Genomic DNA, 24,483 nt, shown 5'->3' on the forward strand with positions numbered 1-24,483 from the left:
GGCAATTAAGTTTAACCAAGGTGAGTATTCTGACCAGAAATAATATTTCCCTGTTAAGTCTGGGAAAGTTCCAAAGCCAGAGAACCAGTCTTCAATAAAAAGGAAATGTCAGGCTTCTGATTTAACCCTTCCTTCCTCTACCCTGTGAACAGACCTGCTATATCTCAATTACCCTTTAAGCAAGGTTTTCAGATTCATTCTTTGACAAGCTGACTTGGAAACCACTGAAAACAAACACACGACTCTTTCTAAACACGAATTCCATAATTCACCTGTGATTTTCATCTTGCCCACCAGATTTGGAGATTCCAGAGTTCGAAGAAGGGGGGTGGAGGGGGTGGGGGAGGGAAGGACAAAGGGAAGAAAAACGGATTCATTTAAGAATTTAAATTATTTAATCTTTTTTATTACTTGATCTACCATTAAGACAATCTATAACAAAAAGAATAGAGTATATTATTAGCACACACAGTATAATCAGACTAGTAACCAGGAAACAATACAAAATGTTCCTTTGGCCATCTAATCTTTCTAGAGCAATAGATCTGAGAAATTCACTTACCAAGTCCAGAAATGATGACTTCAAAAGTCCTGATTATCAACTAAGACAAATTACACCATCATGATATCTCACAAATACTCAGATTGCACAAAGATAAAGCTTTAAATGTGTTAATTTTTAAATTTAGACTTAAATTTTCTTAGATTAAAAATTACAAAAGGGAGTCAACAGCAAGCCAAATTATTTAAGAGCAAAATTCATTTAGGAAGCATTATATGTGAACATGATTATTATATACAGATATGGAACTGCAATTTATGGCATTCTAATTAATTCACTGAAGTACAGTTTTGGCATTTAAACAAAGATCAAATCAAGCTTTACAAAGCTAATAAGAACAATTTTTACTTTAAATTTTTTAAATATAAAAGGTAGTTAAACACAACATATAGATCAGAAACCCTACTTAATATAGATTTGAAACATAAAAAAATTTGTAATAAGGTGGCTTTCTATCCCACACTGAAATGTAAATAAAACCTCTTTCCCAGATTTATTCTTCAAACTTAGTAACAACCTAAAAACTGCTCAAATCTATGAAAAAACTCTACCATGACCAATTTACCTTTTAAATGGCCTGGGAAAGGGTAGGAGAAAGGATTAGTAATCAAAGCCAGTTGCATACAAATGGAAAAATGCTTGCAGTCACTCCCAAGTATAACCCTACATCACATATAAGTCAGGACGAAAATAAAAGTGCCCACATTGCAGAACCGTGAGAGTTTGTTAAAAAAAAAAAAAAGACATAATAAAAATAAACTGTTGGGTATCATTGGTGCGCATGGAATAATGTACGTAACACATAAGGTTGATATGGCTGGAAAATACAAAAATACAGTTAAGACGCAAAACACAAGCTTACTTTGAAAGAACAAAACATCTGCCGGAGAATAAATGCTAACTAGGAAAGCAGAACTTTCAGCAGGATGGCCTTTGAGACCAATTTGAAACACAGGCACACCCCACCCCACCCCCACCCGCCATACACTCTAGCTGATGTAAAAAGGAGGGGAAAACACCAAACCAAAGTAAAAAACTTCTCCCCAAAGTCTCTTGCCCCAGTGAATTTAGTGGGCAAAGTTCTCAACAATGAACTCTCCGCCTGGCATTTCTTCCTTTAGCAACATCCCTCCGTTTTTCTGTTAGGACTTTTGCTCCATATGTTCTATCTATTCCCAGCAAATGAAATCTCCTGGAATCTGTGCTAATGAGCACTAGATTACCCTGGAATCCACTAACCAAAAACTCTAAGTCAACAACCAAGAGTGGAGACCTGGAATTCTAATTCCCAATGATCAACATTTGGCACTAGCTGGATTAATAAAGAATTTCTGAGCTGAGGCAGATGTAGTTAAATCATAATTGGTATTTACAGCCTATGATTTAGTTCCGAACTCAAAAGACAGGTATGAAAAGCTATACCTAAATGTGTTTCAGAACTGGAGAGGAAACAATCACAAAGATATATTCAATACCAGGCAAATTCATCTGACAAACACAAATTCTGGTTAAAAGGAAGAAAACATAACAGATCATATCCATCTGATAACTAGAAGAAAATGGGTATTTTCCTACCCTTAATCTAGTTTAAATACAGGCAGATACCTTCTAAGATTTTTTTCTGTATCAGTTTTCCTAATCCTTAGAGCTTAGTGAGAAATCATTTATTCTATAAAGAAATACAGCATAAATGGCCACCGTCTAAATATGCTTAAGATAATTAGAAAATGTTATCACTTAGACATCTTGCACTGTTACATTACTCTATGGTAAGTATTTAATGCAGGGATCTGCCCTCACCAAAAAGCATGGCATGTATCGCCAGATGGAATACTAACACTGCACAAAGAGAAGCAGTAACAGCAAAGTCTCCATAGAACTCTCTATTTATTTAACTGTGTAGGAGCATCCGGTTAATGCTCCAAATTAAAAACGGTGCAATAAAAGCAACTTTAATATAAACAGACAAGAAGCTGCAATGCCAGTGGCCACGTGGTGCTGCAAATAGGGAAATAAAGCAGTTTGCAAGAGTGAGGCATGGATTGGGGAGGTGAAACGGGAGGCACAGGAGGCAGATTTCAGACAGACAGGGACACAAAACTATTGTACTGCTGGATGTTTCGTTTGAGGATATCTGAGCACGGGCCAAGAACACGTTCAAATCTAGGTCGGTCCAGCTTAACGCACTTCAAAGGGCCACGAGCCACCACCGTGGCAGCTCGGGGACGATTCATCAGTAGTGCTATTTCACCTGGAGAAGGGAGAAAGAGGAATAAGAGACGGCTAACTTCTATGAGGAACATTTTCTGAGATGTGCACTTCAGAAGAAGAGAATATGTATTTCTCTTCATAACTTAGTACAGGCCACATCAAATCTGTACTTAAAAAACAACTGATCGGCCCAGCTGGCGTGGCTCAGTGGCTGAGCATCAACCTATGAACCAGGATGTCACGGTTCAATTCCTGGTCAGGGCACATGGGTTGTGGAGGCAACCAACCAATGATTCTCTCTCATCACTGATGTTTCTTTCTTTCTCTCCCTTCCTCTTTGAAATAAATATTTATTTTTAAGAAGTATTTTTTTAAAACGAAATGATCAATGAGATAATCAATAACTTATTTATTAACTGAGTAAAGGTCAAAATCTCACACTGGTTCTCAGAGAGGCAAAAAAGATTGCAATCTGTATATATATTTATATATATATATATAAAAGCCTAAGCAACCATTTGACCAGTAGCTATGATGTGCACTGACTACCAGACGGCAGACGCTCAATGCACAGGCATGGAAACATAGACCAGATTGATGAATCTCAGAGGGAAGAGGATGGGGGGAGGGCGGGAAGAAATTAACCAAAGATCTTTATGCATACTAAAGGTACAGTGGGGTCCCTCAGCCTGGCCTGTGGGGACTGGGTGAAAAGCAGCAGTCCAATATCCCCTGAGCATTCCTGGATTGAGAGAGGGGGCAGGCCAGGCCAAGGGACTCCACCGGTACACAAATTCAGCCTCTAGCTAAAGAATGAAGTTCCCAGGTATTGGCACCAAATCTCCACCCCCACCCAAAGTATAAAAAAATTAAATTCAAGAAGAAGAAAAGACAAATTATGAGACTACGACATTGCACTTAAAAGTGACTTAAAGAAACAATGCCTGTGTATTACATTGTGAGGAAATCTACATACCAAAATAATCAGAAGGCCCCAATCTTCCCACTTCAACGAACTCTTCATTTTCTGATCTACGCTGTAGCACAGCAGCTGACCCCTATAAGAAAATCACCAAGAAGCAAAAGAAATATTTTCAAGTTTAGGGTATAGTATATACTATGTAACTTTAGCTACTCTGAAAGAAAAAAAGAGAAAAAAAGAAAAAAAGAATTTCACGGATATTTAAAATCCTGTGTGTTCATATGACAAAAGCTGGCTGAACAGAGTGACTGCATGAGCTTAATTCCTATTTAACCAGCAGCCCCCCAGCGAGCCCTTCTCATCAAGCTAAGGTGCTTGGGTAACCTGAAGGGTTCACACAGATTAGTAAACTAGGGGAGGCGGGAAGCGGGTGATCTAAGCTTGCTGCCTGGTTTTATAGGTAAATTTCATAGGAACAGTGCACCAATTTATTTACAGTGTCTGCAGCTGCTCCTGGACTATGACGACAAACTCTAGGGCTCAGAGCCTAAATTACTTATCATCTGGCCCTTTACAGAAAGAGTCCCTTGATCCCTTGATCCCCCTCACCACACCCCCAGGTTAAATAAAACCAACTGGGATTTATGGAGCCACATTCACACTAGAAAATACACTTTTTGGATCTACTTTTTCAGTTGAGAGTATCTGCTGTACATTCCCATGGGTTGTGAAGCTATAAAATATAAAATATAGTAATTTTTAGAATTTAAACCCTTGTCTTTGATCTTCGGTTGCCAAATAGCCCAAACACATAATTTTAACAAAGATGGTGTTTGTTTAGCTTGCATAGGGGGAATAACTTCAGCAGGCCAGAATCGGGCTATTCCTAGATAGCCCTCCCAGACTTCTGACTCAAACACATTTAAAATGTGGTGGTCTGACAGAAAACCAAATAACTGCATTCCAAGATGAAAGGCAATTTTTAAATTAAACTGTCAGATATTCTTTAAAACTAAGGGTGTAATTAAGAATTAACCTTTTTGTTTTTTCTCTACAACTTCTAAAAGTATCAAATGCAAATCCTTTTACCTCTAAGATAATGAAGAACTCATCCCCTGGTTCTCCCTGCACCACAATCTTCTGCCCATCTTCAAACTGGACTGGTTCCAATGCATCAGCTACTGTGAGACGTTCCCACTTGTCCAAGGATTCTGAAAAGAATTGTTAAAAACTTTAAAACAAAAAGTATAAAGAGAATCAACCATATAGCCATGCCCATTCAATACTTGGTGAGTGTCTCAGATTAAACATGGTACCTCTCCTCAATTACCTCTAGTCTCAGCAAGATCCTCCGATTACTCACAGATAACCCTTAGGTCCTTACTTAGCAGTTCCTGTGGCCAGGTTAACTTAGACTAAAGGCACCCAATGGTAAAGGAATTAAAAATTAATCATTATGTATTCCTGAAGAGTGCCATCAATGCAAATCAAACCTGCAATTACAGAACCCAAAACAGTGTCACCATCTATATTATTCCAGAGGTTTATAGAAGTCATTTATCTATTTAAATCCTCATTTGAATTAATTTATCAAACTAACAACAACTAGAAAATAGTTTGGCCTTTGGAATAAAGCAAATGGAGCAGTTTCAGAGAAAGGACAAATAAGGAGGTCGAGGGTGTCAATTCACTGTAACAAAACAATGGCAGAAGGCATCCTATCACCTTATAAACACTGCCATTTAACCTTTCAATGGTTGTAACAACACACAGACTTAGCTCCAAAACTTCAACAAAACTTGTAGCTTTTTTGAGAAAGCAAACACCACCTCATCTTTCTACAGAGGAAATATTGTAGGTTCTTGGAAAACTCTCCTTAACCAATAAACTTACTGATGGAGCAGACAGACATCACAGGAGAAACAACTGTCAATGTGCAGAGGCAGGGAGAGGACACAGCCTTTCTGTCTCTCCAGGAGAAGTGAGTAGCACATAACTCCAGAAAGCTGGTCCCAGCTCCAATGTTTCCTAAGGTTTGTCCTATGCTAGCAAATTAAGCACACTTTAAAATTACTTCTCGGTCACACTTTAACTCTGTATTCTATGTGTTGTATGTTACTCTTAGTAAAAACAGAATTGTTAATGAGTAGTTTTTATGAAACATAATAGATTTTGCTAAAGTATAGCTAACACTTCAACTTGAAAATTCTCTATGTCATCTTCCAAAACTCACCTAAAATTGACACTTTACTAAGAAACTCCTCATACATCTTCCGCTTTCTCAGAGTGCTTCCCTATAAGAAAACACACAAAAAAACAAAAAACATCATGTCAAAAAATGTGTAATTATCAAATAATACTGTGGAAGAATAAATACTAAGTTTCAAGTAAATTGAGAGAAGTCACAGCTTGCTGCTGCTGCTTCTTGATACATAATTATTTTTCTTCATATGACTATAGTTGAATATAGTTCCAGCTCAGGGTTGTTCCTCATAACTCCAATCCTCCACGGAAGGAAAAAATAAAACTGCTACCACTTACAGCCCTCCCCCATCCCCAAAAGTGCCAAACTGTCTTATTTGCAAAGTTTGTTAAATATATGTAGGGAGGAAAAAGGGGAACAAACAGTACCCTATAATAAACATTCCTTACACACACACACACACACACACACACACACACACACACACACGGCCTGATGCACGGGGCGGGGGGGGGGGGGGGAGGTTGGGGGGTGGGGAGGAGAGGGTGTCCCTAAGCCCAGCCTGCACCCTCTCCAATCTAGGACCCCTCAAGGGATGTCCAACTGCTGGTTTAAACCGGCAGTCAGACATCCCTCTCACAATCCAGGACTGCTTGCTCCCAACTGCACACCTGCCTGCCTTCCTGATTGCCCCTAACCATTTCTGCCTGCCAGCCTGATCATCCCCTAACCACTCCCATGCCAGCCTGATTGATGTCTAACTGCTCCCTGCCAGCCTGTTTACCCCTAACTTCCCTCCTCTGCCGGCCTGGTCACCCCTAACTGCCCTCCTCTGCAGGGTTGATTGCCTCCAACTGCCCTTCCTTGCAGGCCTGATGCCTCCCAACTGCCCTCCCCTGCTGGCCATCTTGGGTTCTTGGAAAACTCTATTGTGTGTTGGAGTGATGGTCAACCTGCATATTACTCTTTTATTAGATAGGATAGAGGCCTGGTGCATGGGTGAGGGCCAGTTGGTTTGCCCTGAAGGGTGTCCTGATCAGGGTGGGGATTTCCTTGGGCTTGAGTGAGGTGCCTGTGGTGGTTTTCAGGCCAGGCACACCCCCTGGCGACTCAAGCAGAGGCCCTGGTATCTGGAATTTATTTACCTTCTACAATTGAAACTTTGTAGCCTTGAGTGGAGGCTTAGGCTGGCAAGGGCAGGTGGAAAGCTTGGCTTCCTGTGTTGCCTGGAAAACCCAAGCCTCCCTACTGCTCTCTGTGGCTTGTTTGGGTTTATTTGCATACTTGCTCTGATTGGCTTATGGGAGTGGTGGAGTGATGGTTAATTTGCATATTACTATTATGTAGCACACACATACATACACACACACACACCTACACCTATCCCCCAAATACAGAAAAATTTCAAAGTACATCTAACTGCATATTGTCAAATAGCTAGATAGGGTCTGCACAAATTTAGAAAACCATTCAAGGTGACTAATGCCGTTATCTGGGACTTAACAAACATCCAAAGCTACTCTATTAATTTGCCACGAAGTTCTCATAAAGTCTATGTCATCAGAATGTCCAAAAAGTTTTATTATTTTGTTTATTCCTTCAGTGAGAGGGAACATGACATTTTCATTACCGATTACCCACTTTCACTTTAGGGAGCTGATTACTTCTGAATGGCCTTAAAGAACTTTATGCACTCAGAAGCAGCACTATCAGACTATCTGTGATATGTAAAGAGTAGGCAAGTGAAGATGTGCCTATGAGCAAACAGAGAGAATTCCAAAGGTAAGCTGACCATTTCATATACACTACATTTGTTTCCCATGTAATTACTGGTCACACTTTTGTTCTAAAAGATCACTGTCTCAAATGGTACAATGAGTAATGCTAAACTGGGCTCAATGTAAAGCACTCAATCATTAAAAGTAACATTCTCATTTTAATTTGGTGATATTATTCAATTTAAACATTAGTTACATGGATAGGTAGTCTAAATCACATTTCAAAAACCATGGTCTTACCATAAGGATTCTTCTATAGCTGTCTCGGTCAATACCCCACAATTTCACATTTGTCTTCGCTTTGACGGTGGCTGCTCGAGGTGTTCCATAAATCAAAGCAAGTTCTCCAAAGCTTCCTCCTTCCCCAACACTGGTTGCCCATTCATTGTTGACGTAGACCTAAAATGCAAATGACAATTGCTTTTTTCCCTAAACACACAAATATCTAAGTATTAAAAACAGGCAAACATTTTTTTAGGGGTCAGAATCCTGAACTTGTTTTAAACAGAATAAACTATGTTTTCAATACATAGCAGAGAAAAATACTTGACTTCTGACAATGAGTTCAGTTCCGAGTGTCTGTGATTTACCTGGTTTAATTATCTGATAAGAAAAAAGTACTCACTCAACTGATTAGGGCAGAAAGGTGAAGTAAACATTAATAAAAACCATATACATTTACAGAGTACGGTGCTGAGCAGTGTGCTAATAATAAGCACTTCACTTGCATAAGGCACTGAATTTCCTAATAATCCTGAGAAAAATGCCATTAGTATCTCATTTCATTTATTATCAAAACTTAACAGAATCAAAAAGTTATAACAAGTCTCATTAATTAATGACAGGGTCTAGAGTCTCCCTTACACCTGTCTTACTCCACAGCACACACGCACAACTTAACCGATTCTCCAGCAAAAGTTCTGAACTGCATGTCTACCTAAAAAATAATATCTTGAAAAAGTTTGTGTCATCAAAATATTTGGCAAAATATTAATGGAATTAACATACAAAGGCTGTAACAGCCCTTTAGAAACTCTGAAAACCAATATATTTATCAATACATTGACTTTTAAGGTTATCAACATATTTTTGTGATTAAATCTTACATCCATCTCTCCTTGATCAATTACATAGAAGTTATCCCCTTCATCACCTAAAGGAGAGGAGAGTAAAAATGTTAGCAGCATTTTACAAATTAAAGAAACACAAAGGAAACTATGAAATTAATGTGAAACGAACTTATTTCCAGTTCTACTATGAAAGAAGAGAGTGTGTTATAAATTAACACAATTTTTCAAGGAGAAAAAGTACACTAATATATTTAAAAAATCATAAAACTGGTAAAATTTTCAGTCATCTCATGATGAAAAATACCTCTGAAGAATAACTTCAAAAACAGCCATTATGTGTGTGCAAAAATATTTACCTATCATCTGTAACAACATAAAAACCCAAATAAGTAACAAAATATCAGGCTGTCAAATATAGGAAAATATATGGATCATAAAAACCCAAAAAGATATCAAGAGTACATAAGAAAGGCAAAAGGTGGGAGGGACCCAAAAGGATAGATCCATGTTAGTGTATGTGGGAAAAAGATAGCAATCATTAGAAGGTATAAAACCTCATAAATAGAGAACTACATAATGGAGAAAATATTTATGCTTACTTCCTACTTTTTTTTATATGTGATTAAAAATAGGAAGGTTATGATTCTGAAATTCTATACATCCAACATAAAAAATGCAGGAATTTCCTTTAACAGTTACTAAAAACAAAATTGTATCAGATGGTAGGGAAATATTAATCCCTTAGGATTTTTAGTTTAGCGTGCCTTTTAGTTAAGTCAATTTTAATTTTCAAAAGAAGTTCAGTAGTTTAACAAAAGGAAACTGGTAGGTTGAAAGAGAAAAACAAACTTCAATATTAAAAATCCTACAATCTAGTCTCCTCTCCCAGAATAATATTGCAAGCCACAAAAGCAGCAGCCCTTACCTTGCTGAATAACAGTCTCTCCAGCAATAAAGGAAAGCGGAAACATGGCATCAAAAATATCACTGCAAGGGACAGAAGGCCTCGTGTTACATTTCATGTGCCTCTCCTGTGGATTTCAAGCATTAACCTTAAAATTCAAGCTCCTAAAATGTTCAGCAGGATTGTCATCAGGTGAGTAATGAACGTTAAAATGTGCAGCTATGATGAGACTAGTTTGGGACTACAGCTTTACAGGAAAAGGGCACATAACAAAGAACCTCTACCTACCTCCTCTCATTATCATCAAGATGTGCAAACAGCACGTTCTTTTCAATGGCCTTGGCTAGTGCAGCCATTGTCTTGTAATCTTTCGGTATAACCTAGAACAGAAGGTCAAATGATGACTGCGTAAACCAAAGACATTTCATGCTTGCAACCTGCGTGTCAAGTAAATGACAAGCTACAGGATGGTATTAAAACAAGACTGCTTTGAGCTAAGTATTTTCAACATAGCCCACATGTACTACCTTTGATCCACAAAGTACTCAACAAATACTGACTCATTAATCCCCTTGCTTATAGCCAGACCTGTATTTAAAAGCTGGTATTTGGTTCCCATTCAGCAACTAAAGAAACAAACCAAAGAACACCTTGACCAAGATCATTATTCTAAGGCAAAGAGAACATTTTATGGTAGTTATTTTTTAAATTGTGATCTCTTCCCCCTTCAAGCTAATAATGTCACCTGAAATGGCGGGTGGGTTCTAAGGAAGAACCAATCAGGATGATGCTTACAGGATAGAAGGTTAACAGCCACAACATGAATTACAAGATGCCAAAAAAATCGACACCATGATCCAAGAGAAAAAGGAGTACTGCCTCCTTCTAGTGCAAAACATCATGAAAAAGAAAACTCCCCAAAACGAAATTATTCACTGTTTAATAACCACTCAGTTCTTTTCTCTGGTGGCACTGTCATCACAGAAATTGTCCCTCGGTACCCAAGAACAACTCAGGGTGGAGTATAATCTAGCCCGTGTGTGGTTTACTATTCAAAATCATGACTGCATTCATCAAAGCAACTAGAATGTTTTGGGTTCCCGAAAACATTGCCCCAAATGTTTAGACATCAAAGCTACCTTTCTAACATATGATGCAGCGTCTTCCTCTGTGTAGACTTCAGCGCTGATGGCACCTCGTCGCCTCCGGCCTTTAACCACTGGGTTGGGTGGAGGAGGAGAGATTTCATCCTCCCTCGAATCTCCACGAGTGCTTGCTTTCTGCAGATTCTGAATCTGTTTGGCCTCCTCCTGGGAAAGAAAACAACAACATATACACATATATATACGTATATATGTGTGTGTATACACACACACACACACACACACACACACATTTTATAAAGGAGATCTTTCAGAATGTAAAGTAGGTGTTTTCATATTTCAATGATAAGTCACCTCAAATCTCTTCCTCAACACCAATGTAAAAGAGGAAAGGCCAATTCCAAATGGGGAAAACTGGAGTTGAGTTTGAAAATAAATATTCTGAAACAAGGACTGTTTCTCAGGTGATAATAGATGCCATACTTATTAATGAACAAAAGTCACTAGTATAAGAACACGTAACATGCAAGTAAAAAATTAGATACTCATTATAACAACACTAGAGGCCAGGTGTACGGGTCCCTTGGCCTGACCTACAGGGATCCGGCTGAAACTAGCTCTTCAACATCCCGAGGGGTCCCAGATTGCAGGAGGGCGGTTCTTGGGTGACGCACCCTGCAATCGGGCTCCTTCCTCTCTGGTTCTGGGTGTGTCACCTGAGAACCTCTGCTGCCAAGTGACTTGCAGTTCATGCCTTGCAGTAATGCAGTTCAAGCATTAACCTTAAAATTCAAGCTCCCAAAATGTTCAGCATCTTCCCCCTAGTGGTCAGTGCATGTCATAGCTACTGGCCGGTGGCTTAAGCTCATATATATATATATATATATATATATATATATATATATATATATATATATATATAGACAAGGATTGTAACATACACAACAGCAATGAACTGCAAAACAAAATCCTGAGGAATTAGGTTTTCAGTATGCTGCTGAAGACAGCATGAACCCCTCCTTCCCCCCAATAGAATGTATTCAGGCATAGCAAAGTGATTCAAGAATGTCTAGGTTACTGTGTTACTTCATTCATTCAATAAGCATTCGCTAAATCCCATGCCAAGGCAAGGGAAATATAAAAACCAATGAAGGAGGGTCCTGAGCCCATGGAATTCATTTCTAACTGGAGTCTCAGAAAAAAACCCACACACAACAAAAACACCCCACAAATAATGAAATTATGTGATGATGGAAACCAAGAATTTAAATTAGATCAATATTTCTCCTAGCAGAGCTACAAGCATTCTTCATTATCAGTGTTTATACTTATAGTTAAATTTTAAAAGCGTTACCTGCTTTTAAGAACATCTTGCTAAATTAATTCACATTAAAAACTGAAATGAACTATTTAACATTCTTATTTATCAAATCTAGAGCCTAAAAAGAAATTCCTCAGGTCTGCAGCAAAAATGAGTTTATTGTGCCTGATACAAACTAAGAATGAAAACACAAGAAGGTGTTACCCACTGCTTTCTCCTTTGACTCATTCTCCATTATTTTTCTAAACCATCTTTCAAATTCAAAATGAAGTTATTAGCACTTATGATTTCAGGAAAGTTTTTGATAAAAATGTAATTAAGGAAGTGGCTACCTCCCCTCTCCCCCCCACCCCCAACATGGTACTTTGGCCTCAAGCCAATACACATGCAGTAAAACATCCAGAACAGTAAGCACCAATATATTAATAGTGTTAATTTCTATTAACAGAACCATGCCTGACTTTTACTTTTTTTTGTTTTTGTTGTTGTTGAGGAACAGTGCTTGCTTTATTTTTCTCATTTGTTTGGATTTTCTAATTTTTAATTAAGAAAACACACAATAGGAAAAACATATCACAAAAATAGATTTAATACATTTGTATATTTGGTTACAAATGCATTTACTTCTTGACTAATCCATTCTATTTCTAAAAATTTATTCTAAGATATGCATATATGTGAAATGACATATATACAAAGTTAATCCTTATATCATTTTTAGTAGAAAAACACTGGAAACAACCAACATGGTCATTAATGGAATGATTTTAAATAAATTATGCTATATCTATGCAGGAAATTACCACATACGCATTTGAAAATAAGAAGCTTTATATATGAATTTGTCTATAACTGCCCATAGACCTATGAAACAGTGGTTGCATTCAAGGAAGACAACAGAGAAGTCTTTATTGTTACACCCTTTTATACCTGCAGAATTTGAAACCATGTATAAATATGTAACTAATTTTTAAAAAACCAACATTTTTAGAAAATTCACTTCCATTTTCATTCTGGTAACTGCAATAATCAGTAAGGTTTTCTGATTCCTTATTAACATAGAACTATAAAACTCAAGTCTCCCCTAAGTTTAATCAGCTTAACAATAACCCACAACCTTCGGACCAACTCCCCTAAGTTTAAAGAGTATAAGTGAAAACACAAATTCCAACTCCTAAATTTGTCATTGGAATATCACAAAAATTTCACAAATGACATCTCATTTGGAACTGTATTCTATCTAACTGTATTTTTAAGATTCTTTTGAAGGTAACTTTTTCTTAAATCCTCACCGAAGGAAATTTTTCCACTGATTTGGAGAGTGAATAGAAGGAAAGACAGAAATACTAAGTTAGAGAAACACACACTGATTGGCTGCTACCTGCATGTGCCCAGGGCCTAGGTCAAGGAGGAGCCTGCAACCTAGGTAGATGCCCTTGACTGGAATTGAACCTGGGACCCTTCAGTTCACAGGCCAACGCTCTATCCAAGCCAAACTAGGGCAGCATTTTGATTTTAACAATTTGCATAGATTCTCATCTTTACAGCAGATATAACCTAATCTTGATGACTCAAAGCCATTATCAATTTCGATTTCTAATTATCCTTGTTCTTGCTGTCATCAATTCTGCCAGTCTCCTCCCACTTCATTTCTTTCATATATTAAAACAATCCACCTCCTATCCCCCAAACCCTCCCAGACTATCCTTTTCCATGTTCAGACTAGAGGCCCAGTGCATGAAATTCATGCACTGGGGGAGGGAGCGGTGTCCTCGCAGCTGGGATTGTGAGCCCTCGGGGGTGTCTGAGTGCAGCAGAGGCGGGGAGAGGGTCCCCGCCATCACCACTGCGCTGGCCAGCTGTGAGCCTGGCTCAGGGCTTTTGGCTGAGTGCACGGACCACCAGGGGGCAGCTCCTGCGTTGAGCATCTTCCCCCTAGTGGTCAGTGTGCATCATAGAGCCCAGTGTTCCACAGTTTGGTCAATTTACATATTAGCCTTTCATTATATAGGACTATATAGGATACTGTCCTGACCACTTAGTGTTTTTAACAATTATTTGTTCCCTCCCTTTCCTTACCAGTCTATTCTTTCCTGTAGGTAAATTACCACCCCACTGACTTGGGGCTTGACCTTATGCCTTGCTTTGACCCTGGACTGTAAGTGGACGTGCCATACCATGCCCACTTGTGCAGTCTGACTCTGCCCCCTTGAACTCTGTCCCCTTTCTGCCTTGAGAAGGGCATGCTCTAATAGTGGCTGCTCCTTCCACTCAGCCCCAGAGTTAAGACATGTGGAGACAAGACAAGATGTGCTGAGTTCAGAAGATTTGCCTAGGATTGAGAAATAAGAAAGATCTTTTGTATAAACCACTGAAATTTGAGGGTTATATGCTGCTGCAACAATAACTATTACACTGTACAATCATAACCAAGTTACTTAATCACTCTTAATTGCATTTTCAACCTCTGTAAAATGGTGATAATCACCTAGCTCACAAGTTTGAAATGAGTATGTATGTAAAGTGCTTCACAGAGTATTTGGCACATATACTCAGTGGTTGCAGCTATTGAAATTCTTCTATCAGACAGGCAAAGTTCTAATATATGCATAAAAGAGGACTTGAATTCCAGATGACAGTCTGAAGTAAAACACAGCAGCTTTCAATAAACCCTGTGACAGCCTGGCCGGCGTGGCTCAGTAGTTGAGCATCAAGCTATGAACCAGGAGGTCACGGTTCAATTCCTGGTCAGGGCACATGTGCCTTAGCTGAGGGCTCAATGCCTAGTGTGCAAGTGCAGGAGGCAGCCAATCAATGAATCTCTCTCATCAAAGATGTTTCTATCTCTCTCTCTCTCCCTTCCTCTCTGAAATCAATTAAAAAATACATAAACATTAAAATAAAAAATAAAAAACGCTGTGAAAGTTTTTGGTGCACTGAGTAATTGAGGATACCAGAAACATGACCCTTGGTTAACACAAGAAAAGAGGTGAGAAGAATGTGACTGATTTTCAGACATCTAAACCTAACACCTAATATTTAGAACTGACCTGTTAAAAAATTGAAATCTACTTACTTAAAAGCCCTGGCTAAAGAAATGTTTGCAAGTGAACAAAAACCCTTGCATTATAGGAAAAGCTTGTTAAGCTGTGACCTTCATTAAAAGGTAAAGCCCACACACATTAAATCTAAAAAAAATCCTACCTGCAAAGAAGCTAATAACAATTTCTTGCCTTCCCCTTTGATAGTGCTTAATCAGTGCTATTGTAAGTACAGGGCTTTGAAACTAGCACCATACATTGAACATTCCCTGAAAAAAGACACATCATGTCTCACCAACTTCATCCCCTCCTTGGATGGTTTCTAGTGATATACAAAGAGAAGAATCATATTACAGTGACCCATTTCAGAAACAAATCTCTAGGAACGCACTTTATTGCAAAATAGAAATGCCCGTAGCAGCCTGGATCTAGAGTATCTCACTATTTGAACACAGATTAGGGAGAAATCTGCCCTGGCGAGGTGGCTTATTTGGTTGAAGCATCATCCTATACACCAAAAGGTTGGTTGGGTAAGTACAGAGGCAATTGATTGAGGTTCCTCTCTCACATTTATCTCTTTCTTGCTCAATCTCTCTCTAAAAAAATAAAATATAAATAAAATAAACATATCCTCAGGTGAGGATTAAAAAAAACAAAAAACAAAACATAGACTTTCTACTACAATTCCAAGACAGCAAGGCTACATGCACAAGGATCGGTTATATGTTGTTATTGTTAATTAATTATGGTACTAAACACCAATTTTAACAGCTTTTCAAGAAAATAGAAAATTCTCAATCATTGAGCCACTGAAACAATTTTTAAAACCTTAGTACAAAGTATTTTACAAATAAGTAAATCTGATTAACTGTCGAAATCAATTGGATTTATCATACATATTTCCATTAGACAGACAATGGTCATATACCTAAAATATCCCTAACTGGTTCATTATCATTATGAATCATATCAAAACTTCAATATGCATAATAAATCCTATAAATTTATCTCACAAATTTACAGAAGCAATTCAAACACGTACTCAATACATTTAGGGATCCAAACTTTCTCATTCATTATTTCTTGAGGGAATAATTAAAGCATGGTCTTTGATAAAAATTATCATTTTGCTTAGAAAAACATACACATATGCTTTGGGCACACTGATATACACACAGTGAGGATAAAAAAAAAGCTAAACAAAGAAAAACTGGTTTAACTTTTTTTTAAAAGAGGAAATGAGTCCTGACCAGAACTGTAAAAAAAGTACAATTTTGATAATCGTCAACCTTGATTTCTGCTCTACAGTCAATTCATCTGAGATATAGCCTATAAAAAAATGAACTGCACTATTTCAAAAGTTCTGATATACTGGTCACAAGCTAGACTCAAATGCTTCATTCCCTTGGTTTTAAAAGGTGGGATAAGGCTTATTAAGCTTTGCTGAGGAAGAGAAAAACATTAACTGCTTTTAAGTACTTTAGAATTTCTCATTCCATACACTGCTATATTATTTCTGATCAATTGTATGCAGTCAATTATTTTAACCAGTTTTATGTATTAATTAAAAGTTACAAGTTTGGAAACCCTTTGTTTGCCATGTAAACTTAGCATACAGATTTGTTTTCTGGCAAAGCCTATTGAGTGCAAAATTAAAAATTACAAATGCCTTAACTGCCCCCTTGTTTTGAAATTCTATTTTAGTCTTCCTATTTGGTCAGAATTTTGTTTCTTCCAAAAGATACAAATTAGCAACATTCCACAGCATTACATTTAACAATTGTCAGGGTCATCTCATCACCCCACATTTATTTTTACCTTCTCCAACCTCTCGAAGTATTCCCTGAGGAATGCCATGGGTCTCTCGGGTCGGGCAGTGCACAACTGCACAATGGAATCCTTCAGCAGGGCCTGAATGTTGTGCTTCTGCACGTAGAGCTCACATTCCCGGAGGCTGCGCTCCTCCTCAGCGGCAGAGGTGCCAGACGCCATGGTTCTCGTTCTCTACAAGGAAAGAGGCACACATATGCTTGCGTCAACTATAAAGAGCAAATGCCAATTTGGCTTTTGACTTAACAGAGTCATTAGGACTGATTCACAAAGGTGTTTTCTCCCCCACCCTAAGTAGGTCTTTATTTTAAGGAAGGAGAGAGCTAAGGGATGCTAGGATATGCAGAGAAATAGCATTCTTCCAAAGAAGTGTTTCATTCAGTTTCTGCTGCAGGATCTAGATTTTTGTAGGCAGCAACCGTAAGAGGCAATAACCTCAGCTCCAGGGAGGAAGTCTGAGCCACAATCCCCTGCAGAGGTGGGGTGCCGAGGAGTCAGGCCCTATGGGAATTTCATTCAGTTCTCCCCCTGCAAAAATAATCATGATGACGTGGGAAATGTGTAAATGGTAAACAGGACAGAGAATTACAAGGGCACACAAGTAGGCTCTAAGTGAAAGCAAATAAGCACAATGAAGAACATCTGACATTCCTTATATGAAACTCCTATCTCAAGGGACCATCCTAATGTCAGCCAGCAAACCACTGGGGCAAAGGATCTGATGTGCCAACTACTAGTGTAACCAAACAATTTTAAAGCACAAAAAGAACTCCAGATGAGACTCTTTTACCAGATCCCAACCCTAACTGATGACACACTCACCGCATTGGTAAGAAGGAAAATCCTTAATAAAAAAAAAAAAAAAAAAAAAAAACTTACCAAATAAACTATAAAAGATTTAGACAGGAAAATGTCAAAACATTTTCTTCATCTGGACAGGGAAATATTAAAATACGCTAAGTTTTAAACTTACATAAAGATTCAATAGATAAATTGCATTCAATGAATTTTAGAGGCTTTGAACTATCTCGACATGAAATATAGTAACAGGTAACTAACCTTACTTTGGAACTAAAAGCTTAGTTGATTTAACCAACAGATTCAGAAACTGTTTTCCTTCTAACTCCTAATTACTAAATAATTGATTAGAAAATAAAAGCCAAGTCTGCTCTGCAATTAAAATTAATACTAATCCAGACTTTTCAAAATATAATGCATGCAAAACTACTGAAATGAAACGGTACAAGTAAAAGCAGAAAGAAATACTAGAATAAAGTGCTACACTATTTCTCATGTTATTTTGGCGGCTTTTATAAGGGTCAATAAAGAGCAGATTAATTAAGAGACCAGGAAAAAGTGGGTAGCTTCCTGACAACATACATCAAAGGATGCAGACAAGGAATCATGCTGCCATTTCAGAAATAAACAGCTAAAAAAACCAAAACAAAGCCCAAAACATCCGCTTGAGGATGGGTTTATGCCAGACATTTTTTCAAGTCAATCATAAGAACTGGGAATAACCTTCACCGGAATTTTAGGCATTTCTGATAACACTGAAGGCCACCAAGAACAATAATAAATCAGATCCCTTATGCTTTAAAACAGACACCACCACCCCCACCCTCCCCACCCCCGAATATCTATACATATATTCAACTGACCAGAGAAACCATTCAAAGATTAATGAGAACTGGGGTCTAAAGGGACGAAACTGATTTATTGGAAACAAAGGAATGTATTTAAAAGACCAAAAAGTAGACCGTAGCTGGTAATACGTCAGCACATGAACAAAAATGCCCCCGTATAATAGAGTCGCCATGTGAATCCCTGAATATCCAAATTTCACCGGTCTTCATATTTTTAACTGAATATACGTTGACTCTGTTACCTGCACTGAGTCTGAGGAGCCCCACAATTTAGCTTCTCCCTCCAAAAATGATTGAATACAATGTCAATTGTAATGTCTCTGCACTCACATCCTCTCGTGTGGAGGTTTCGGTTGGGATAAAATGCAGGTCCAAAGGGATTACACGCTAGGAGGAAATATTAAAAACGCCTGGCCGAACGCTTGCAGATTGCGGCGGCGGCACCCTCCCGGAGCAGCCGGGAACGCTTCCCTGGGGAACACGGCTCAACAGGCCAGCCCTTCGGGAAGCTCCCGGGTCGCCCAGTCTCAGGGCATCGCACCTGCCCCGGGCCGCAGGGGTTAACAGATACCGCGTATTTTTGAGGGGAAGGACGGGAGGGTGCCCTTCGTCCTACTCTAGTCGGAAGGCCACCGTGGTGGCGACGGGGCCTCGGGAGAGGGGGGAAAAAAAATCGGGAGGAGGAGGTGAAAGGGGACAAAAGGGAATTTAGGAGCCAGGCTAGAACCGTGGGGGGAGGAGGGGTAACCCCGGCAAGGAGGAACAGCGATCTCCAAAGAGGAGAGGACAGTCGAGGGGAAAACAAGAACGGACGGGTCTCCGAGATCCGCCAGAAACGCCGAGGAAAACCACGGCCGAAGCCGGTAAAAACCGAGCTGCTGTCCTTCAAGAAACGGGGGAAGGCGAGCGGGGCGGCCGCGGCGCGCGGGGGCGGAGGCGGGGGCGGCGGGGCGCGTGGGCAGCGGAGGCCCCGGAAGGCCGCGGAGGGCCGGGGGCCGGAACCAGGAGAAACGGGGGGTCGGGGAGCCCCGCACGCGAGCGAACGTCCCGGGGCTGGAGGCCTCGGAGGTACAGAATCGGGGTCGGAGGCGCGGCCCGGGGCGTGAGGCGGCCTCGCGGGGAGGCGCCCGCCGGGGAGGGGCAGGGGGTGCGGCCATCCCCTGCAGGTCGCTCCCCGTGACGCCATCTTGGATCGGTCCACCGCCCCCCCCCCCCCGGACGACGGGGCGGCGAAGCTCGCCGCAGCGGGGCCCCGCGTCGAGCGCACTTGCCTGGGGACGGACGCGGGGAGGCGAGCGCGGGGCTGCGGCTGCAAGTCTGCGGCTGGCGGAGCTGTCTCCCGGCGCTTCCCTCCCAGCCCGGACCCAGTCTGCGATAGCGGCTCCGCGGCGGCTCCACCGGAAACGACCCGGCCGCAGCCAATCACCGCTCGGCTGCTGACGTCAATGCGCCTCGTTCTGGCCAGACCCGTCGCCTTGACAACCTTAAAGGCGCAGCGAGCCGCCCCATTTACGCCCCTTCTGGAAGGAGCGCCCCCCATCCCCGACCCTCCTCACCCTGGAATCGTACCCCTTCTGCTCTTCTTTCCTCCTTAACGCCTCCGTTATCCGCATCCCTTTTCTCACTGCCGCCTCTTCGCTTTTCCCCCCCATTCTTTCTAGCCCGGCGCTTCCCTGCTATCCACCTGTCATCCTTACCTGCTCCCCTCCGGATGCCTCGGGGTCCCCTTTGTTCTTCCCGCTGCTCTGTATTCCTCCTCCGCGCGGCGATCACGAGCTCCCTTCTCTCCTCCGCTCTTCTCCTCTCCTTCTCTCCTCCTCTCCCAACCCTCACTCCCGCCGCCTCCGCTTTTTCTCTCTCCTCTCCACCCCACGCCCCCAATCCCACCCCCAGCCCACGTGGGGCGGCGCCTCGGATGTCAGGTGGTCGGCTCCGCCCCTGCAGGGAGGACGCGGGGGCCCCCGCGGGGAGATTCGTGCAGCTCCCGGGCCCCGAGGAGGCGGTGGCGGCCCCCGCGGATCTGCGGCAGCTGCGCCCCGGGCGGGCCGAGCGCGGGCGGGTGCCGGGATGCGCATCCTGTGCCCCGCTCCCCGGCGCTGCGCGAGCCTCCGGCCCCGGCCCGCCATCCGGTCCAGGAAACCTGAGCCCGGCCAGGTGTCTGCTTTGGCTGACCGGGCTGCTCTCCCCCTCCGGGGGAGCTGTCGTCAGTGGGAGGCCACACCGTCCCCGTGGGCACAGGACACTGGAAAGGATGTTGTCAGGGTCCAAAATTGGCCCGAGGCCTCCTAGAACCTGAAATACTACCACCACCACCCATCACGCCCAGCCCGGTGCGGTGAGAAGCACGAAGCGTGCAGATGGGCACGGGCGCCCTGTGACCACACACAAAATCTCAACCGCCCACAGAAGCTGCTCCAACCGAGGGTGACTTGGGGGGGGGGGGGGGGGTAGCGATTTCACTCCTTCAGTCATTTCTTCCTCTCCCGCCCCCCCCCCCCCCCCCCATCATAGTATCTATCTGCTCCTGGAGGAAGGAAGAAGGGAGAGCAGGGGACAGGTTCCTATAAATAAAATCGCTAAATGAATACAGAAGACCCTTGGAGTACACGGATCCTTGGGTCTGACTGGTACCTGTGGTACTCGCCTGGTATATGCCTCCAAGGCTGTAGGTGTAAATACAATGAATGTAAGACTGAATTCATAGTGATTGAGCCTGGATGGACCTAGGAATCAGGAGGTACCAGTTAGATTCCTCATCAGGGCCACATGCCCAGTTTTGGGGCTGAATCCCCAGCATGGGGCGTGCAGGAGGCAGCCAGTCCATGATCCTCTCTCATCCTTGATGTTTCTATTTCTCTCCCCCCTCTCTGAAATCAATAAAAATATGTATCTTAAAAGTAAAATAAGATTGAATACATAAACTATCTCACTAATCATTTTTATATTGATTCCAGGTTGAAACGGCAATGTTTGGATATATTACATTAAGTGTGACTAAAATTAATTTCATCATTTTTTCCTCCCTTTTTAATGTAGCTTTTAGACAATTTTTAATTGTGGCTAATGCTGGTGTTCTATTTCCGTTGGACAGCACTGATGTAGGAGGCCAACTGCTCCCCTCACTCCACCGGGCTGTAATAAGAGTCCTGCTCGTTAGAATATTCTAGTTAAGTCTGGTGATCCCCCTGCTTTCTGAGAGAGGAAGCACAGGCAGCATCAGAAAAACCCGATTATGCCTCCAAGGGGGACATGAAAGAGGAAAGTTTCTCCTCCCTCAACTCGGTACCCCTAACATGTTGACCGTTGGCCTTGTGCCAGGGATGGGTGGCATAGGGGATTAAAGACAGAACCCGAGTCATATAGGATTTCACCCTTGCCCGCACAAAGCAGCGCTAATAAACTGAACCCGGAGCTGGCAGGCAGGACGGAATTCGATAGCATTGAGCAGGCCGGGTCCTGTTCCGAGAAGAAAACAGTGCAGTCAGATAAATCTGAGTTGGGTTTCAGGCCCTGCCATCTCCGGTAATCGGCTTAATCTCCGAGAGCCTCAGTTTCCTCAATTATAAAAGGATAAGCAGGGCTGCGCTAAAGTGACCGAGGAAAGAAAATAATGGCGAACATGTACGTAGCACTTACCATGTTCCTGGCACATAACAATTTAATCCTCATAATAACTCTGTGACGTAGGTATTATTATGACTGTTATTGTTCCAGAAGGAAAAGGGGGCGTGGAAGGGCTGAGTGACGTGCGTGCGCAAGGCTGCACAGGCAGTGGTCTTAATCACTCTCCTTCGCAGCGTGCGTCTATAATAAAAGTGCAATATGCTGATTAGACTGGACAGCCAAATGACCTTCTGGACGACCTTCCGACGAAGCCAGGGCTGCGAGGGCCGAGCCCCTTGTATGGATTTCGTGCACCAGGCCTCTAGCATATACATAAAGTGCCCAGCACAGGATGGGGCACATCAATAAATGTTCATTTGCCTCCCCCATGTCCAACTGCTCCTCCTCTTGCTAAAGAGCTACCCAAACTATACGAGTTGTGTCCCCACCATTAGTGTTACCTTCCTGAGACCATCGAGACACTTAGAATAAGGAAGCACCCCGACGACATGGAACTGAGTGCTTTGAGTGGCAGCTGCTTCCTTGCTAAGGCCCTGCTGTCCGTGTCCCTTTCAGCTGCCACAGGCCACTTCCTGTATCAGTCGTGCTTAGCCTTGTTCTAGCTGCCAAATCCTCCGATGCTGGGGCTTTAAAAGACAAAACAGGAACTGGCCAGTGGCTCGTGGAGCCTGGGGAAGAGCTCAGGGAGACAGCTGTTCTGAAAAACCGTACAACCCCGGGGGCTCCCCAGTGATGGGAATGCTCCTTCGGTGCCCCGGTGAGGTCCTGAGAATAACAACTTGTAAGTCTCATGTCAGAAATGATCATGGCTCCACTGCCGTGTCTGGGGTCTGCCCTTCTCCAGAGGCCTCTGCCTTGGATTCCGAGGTCTGTCGGCCCGTCCTTCGGCCTGGGTTCTTAGCAAGCTCAACAAAGGAAGCCTCTAGGGCAGCGGTTCTCAATCTTCCTAATGCCTGGGCCCTTTAATACAGTTCCTCATGTTGTGGTGACCCCCAACCATAAAATTATTTTCATTGCTACTTCCTAACTGTAATGTTGTTATGGTTATGAATCGTCATGTAACTATCTGTGTTTTCCAATGGTCAAGACCCACAGGTTGAGAACCAATAGCAGGGGTCCCCTAAGACCACCGGAAATCACAGATATTTACATTATGATTCATAACAATAACAACATTACAGTTATGAAGTAGCAACAAAAATAATCTTATGGTTGGGGGTCACCACAACATGAGGAATTGTATTAAACGGCCGAGGCATTAGGAAGGTTGAGAACCACTGCTCTAGGGTGAGGTTGCAAGTAAAATGTTCTCTTGAAAGCAAAATCCCTTAGTTGCTGTTACAATGTGTGTGAAGCAATAGCAAACCATTTGAAAACCAAATATCCGCAGTGCGTTCAGTAGGAAGAAATAGAACTAAGAGCCAACTCATAAAAAGAGAGAATGCTTGGGTGGCCCATTTCTTAGCGTTTCTTATGCTTGCAGCTTCCCTGGGCTGAGTTCAGGCCCACAGGTGTGAGATGGAGAACTTTTCAGACTCTCAGCACCCAGGTGGCGCTGAGGATGTACGCTCGCTGCCCGTGGGACCCAAGGTTTGTTTCCAAACTGAACTCAGTTCCAGCGAGCACGCCAATGCCCAAAGTCTTCCTACACTTCTCCCAGGCAACAGCTTATCTAAACAGAGAATGGGTGCTTATCTTGAGCATCACTGAGAACATCAACCACAAAACCGGAAGAGTGGCACTCTTGGGTCTCCTCGTCAAGAGATTTCCAAGTAAAAATATCTTCGGCCAAAACATGTCTTCGTCCAAAATAGCATGTGTAAACCCACAATGTTCAACAAGAGAGACACAGAGTACTCTCGTAGGTTTTCCAGAGAAACATCGCCAAGGGAATGTATATATAGAGAGAAAGGAATGTGTTTTTAAGGAATTGGCTCATGTGACTGGGAACCCTCGCGAGGCTGAAGTCTGAAGGGCACACCAGCAAGCTAGGAACCCAGGGAAGAGCTGATGTTGCCCCTTGCGTTCGAATGAAGCCGGGTGATAGAACTTTTTCCTCGGGGAACCTCAATCTTTTTTCTTAAGGCCTTCAACTGACTGTGTGAGGCCCACCCACGTGGTGGAAGGTAATCTGCTTTACCCAAAGTCTACTGATGAGAGGCCAATTACATCTAAAAAATACCTTCTCGAATAGTCACTCCACGGCTTCTGTTCACAGCTGGCAGGACTCAGATGGATGGAGCCCCCAGTTTATAACCCCCGGCCCCT

General features: G+C 42.0%; 1 protein-coding gene across 2 annotated transcripts; it reads right to left on the reverse strand.

The window, feature by feature from the left end:
• Positions 1–384: 384 nt before the first annotated feature.
• On the reverse strand, positions 385–20,456 carry PRKAR1A (protein kinase cAMP-dependent type I regulatory subunit alpha). 2 transcript variants are annotated; one of them, XM_036451400.2, is made up of 11 exons: positions 20,289–20,456; positions 16,934–17,119; positions 10,790–10,960; positions 9,939–10,030; positions 9,672–9,733; positions 8,783–8,829; positions 7,917–8,075; positions 5,929–5,989; positions 4,785–4,906; positions 3,750–3,831; positions 385–2,813 (listed from the first exon to the last, which is right to left on the reverse strand). In XM_036451400.2, the coding sequence occupies exons 2-11, from the start codon at positions 17,105–17,107 to the stop codon at positions 2,641–2,643; spliced, it is 1,143 nt and encodes a 380-aa protein (XP_036307293.1). In that variant the 5' UTR covers positions 17,108–17,119; positions 20,289–20,456; the 3' UTR covers positions 385–2,640. The 2 variants fall into 2 exon arrangements, with proteins under 2 accessions (XP_036307293.1, XP_036307292.1); XM_036451399.2 differs by lacking the exon at positions 20,289–20,456 and adding an exon at positions 19,863–20,048.
• Positions 20,457–24,483: the final 4,027 nt, after the last annotated feature.

Source organism: Pipistrellus kuhlii, unplaced genomic scaffold, assembly GCF_014108245.1.
Source record: "Pipistrellus kuhlii isolate mPipKuh1 unplaced genomic scaffold, mPipKuh1.p scaffold_m20_p_22, whole genome shotgun sequence".
In the NCBI taxonomy this organism is placed as follows: Eukaryota; Metazoa; Chordata; class Mammalia; order Chiroptera; family Vespertilionidae; genus Pipistrellus; species Pipistrellus kuhlii.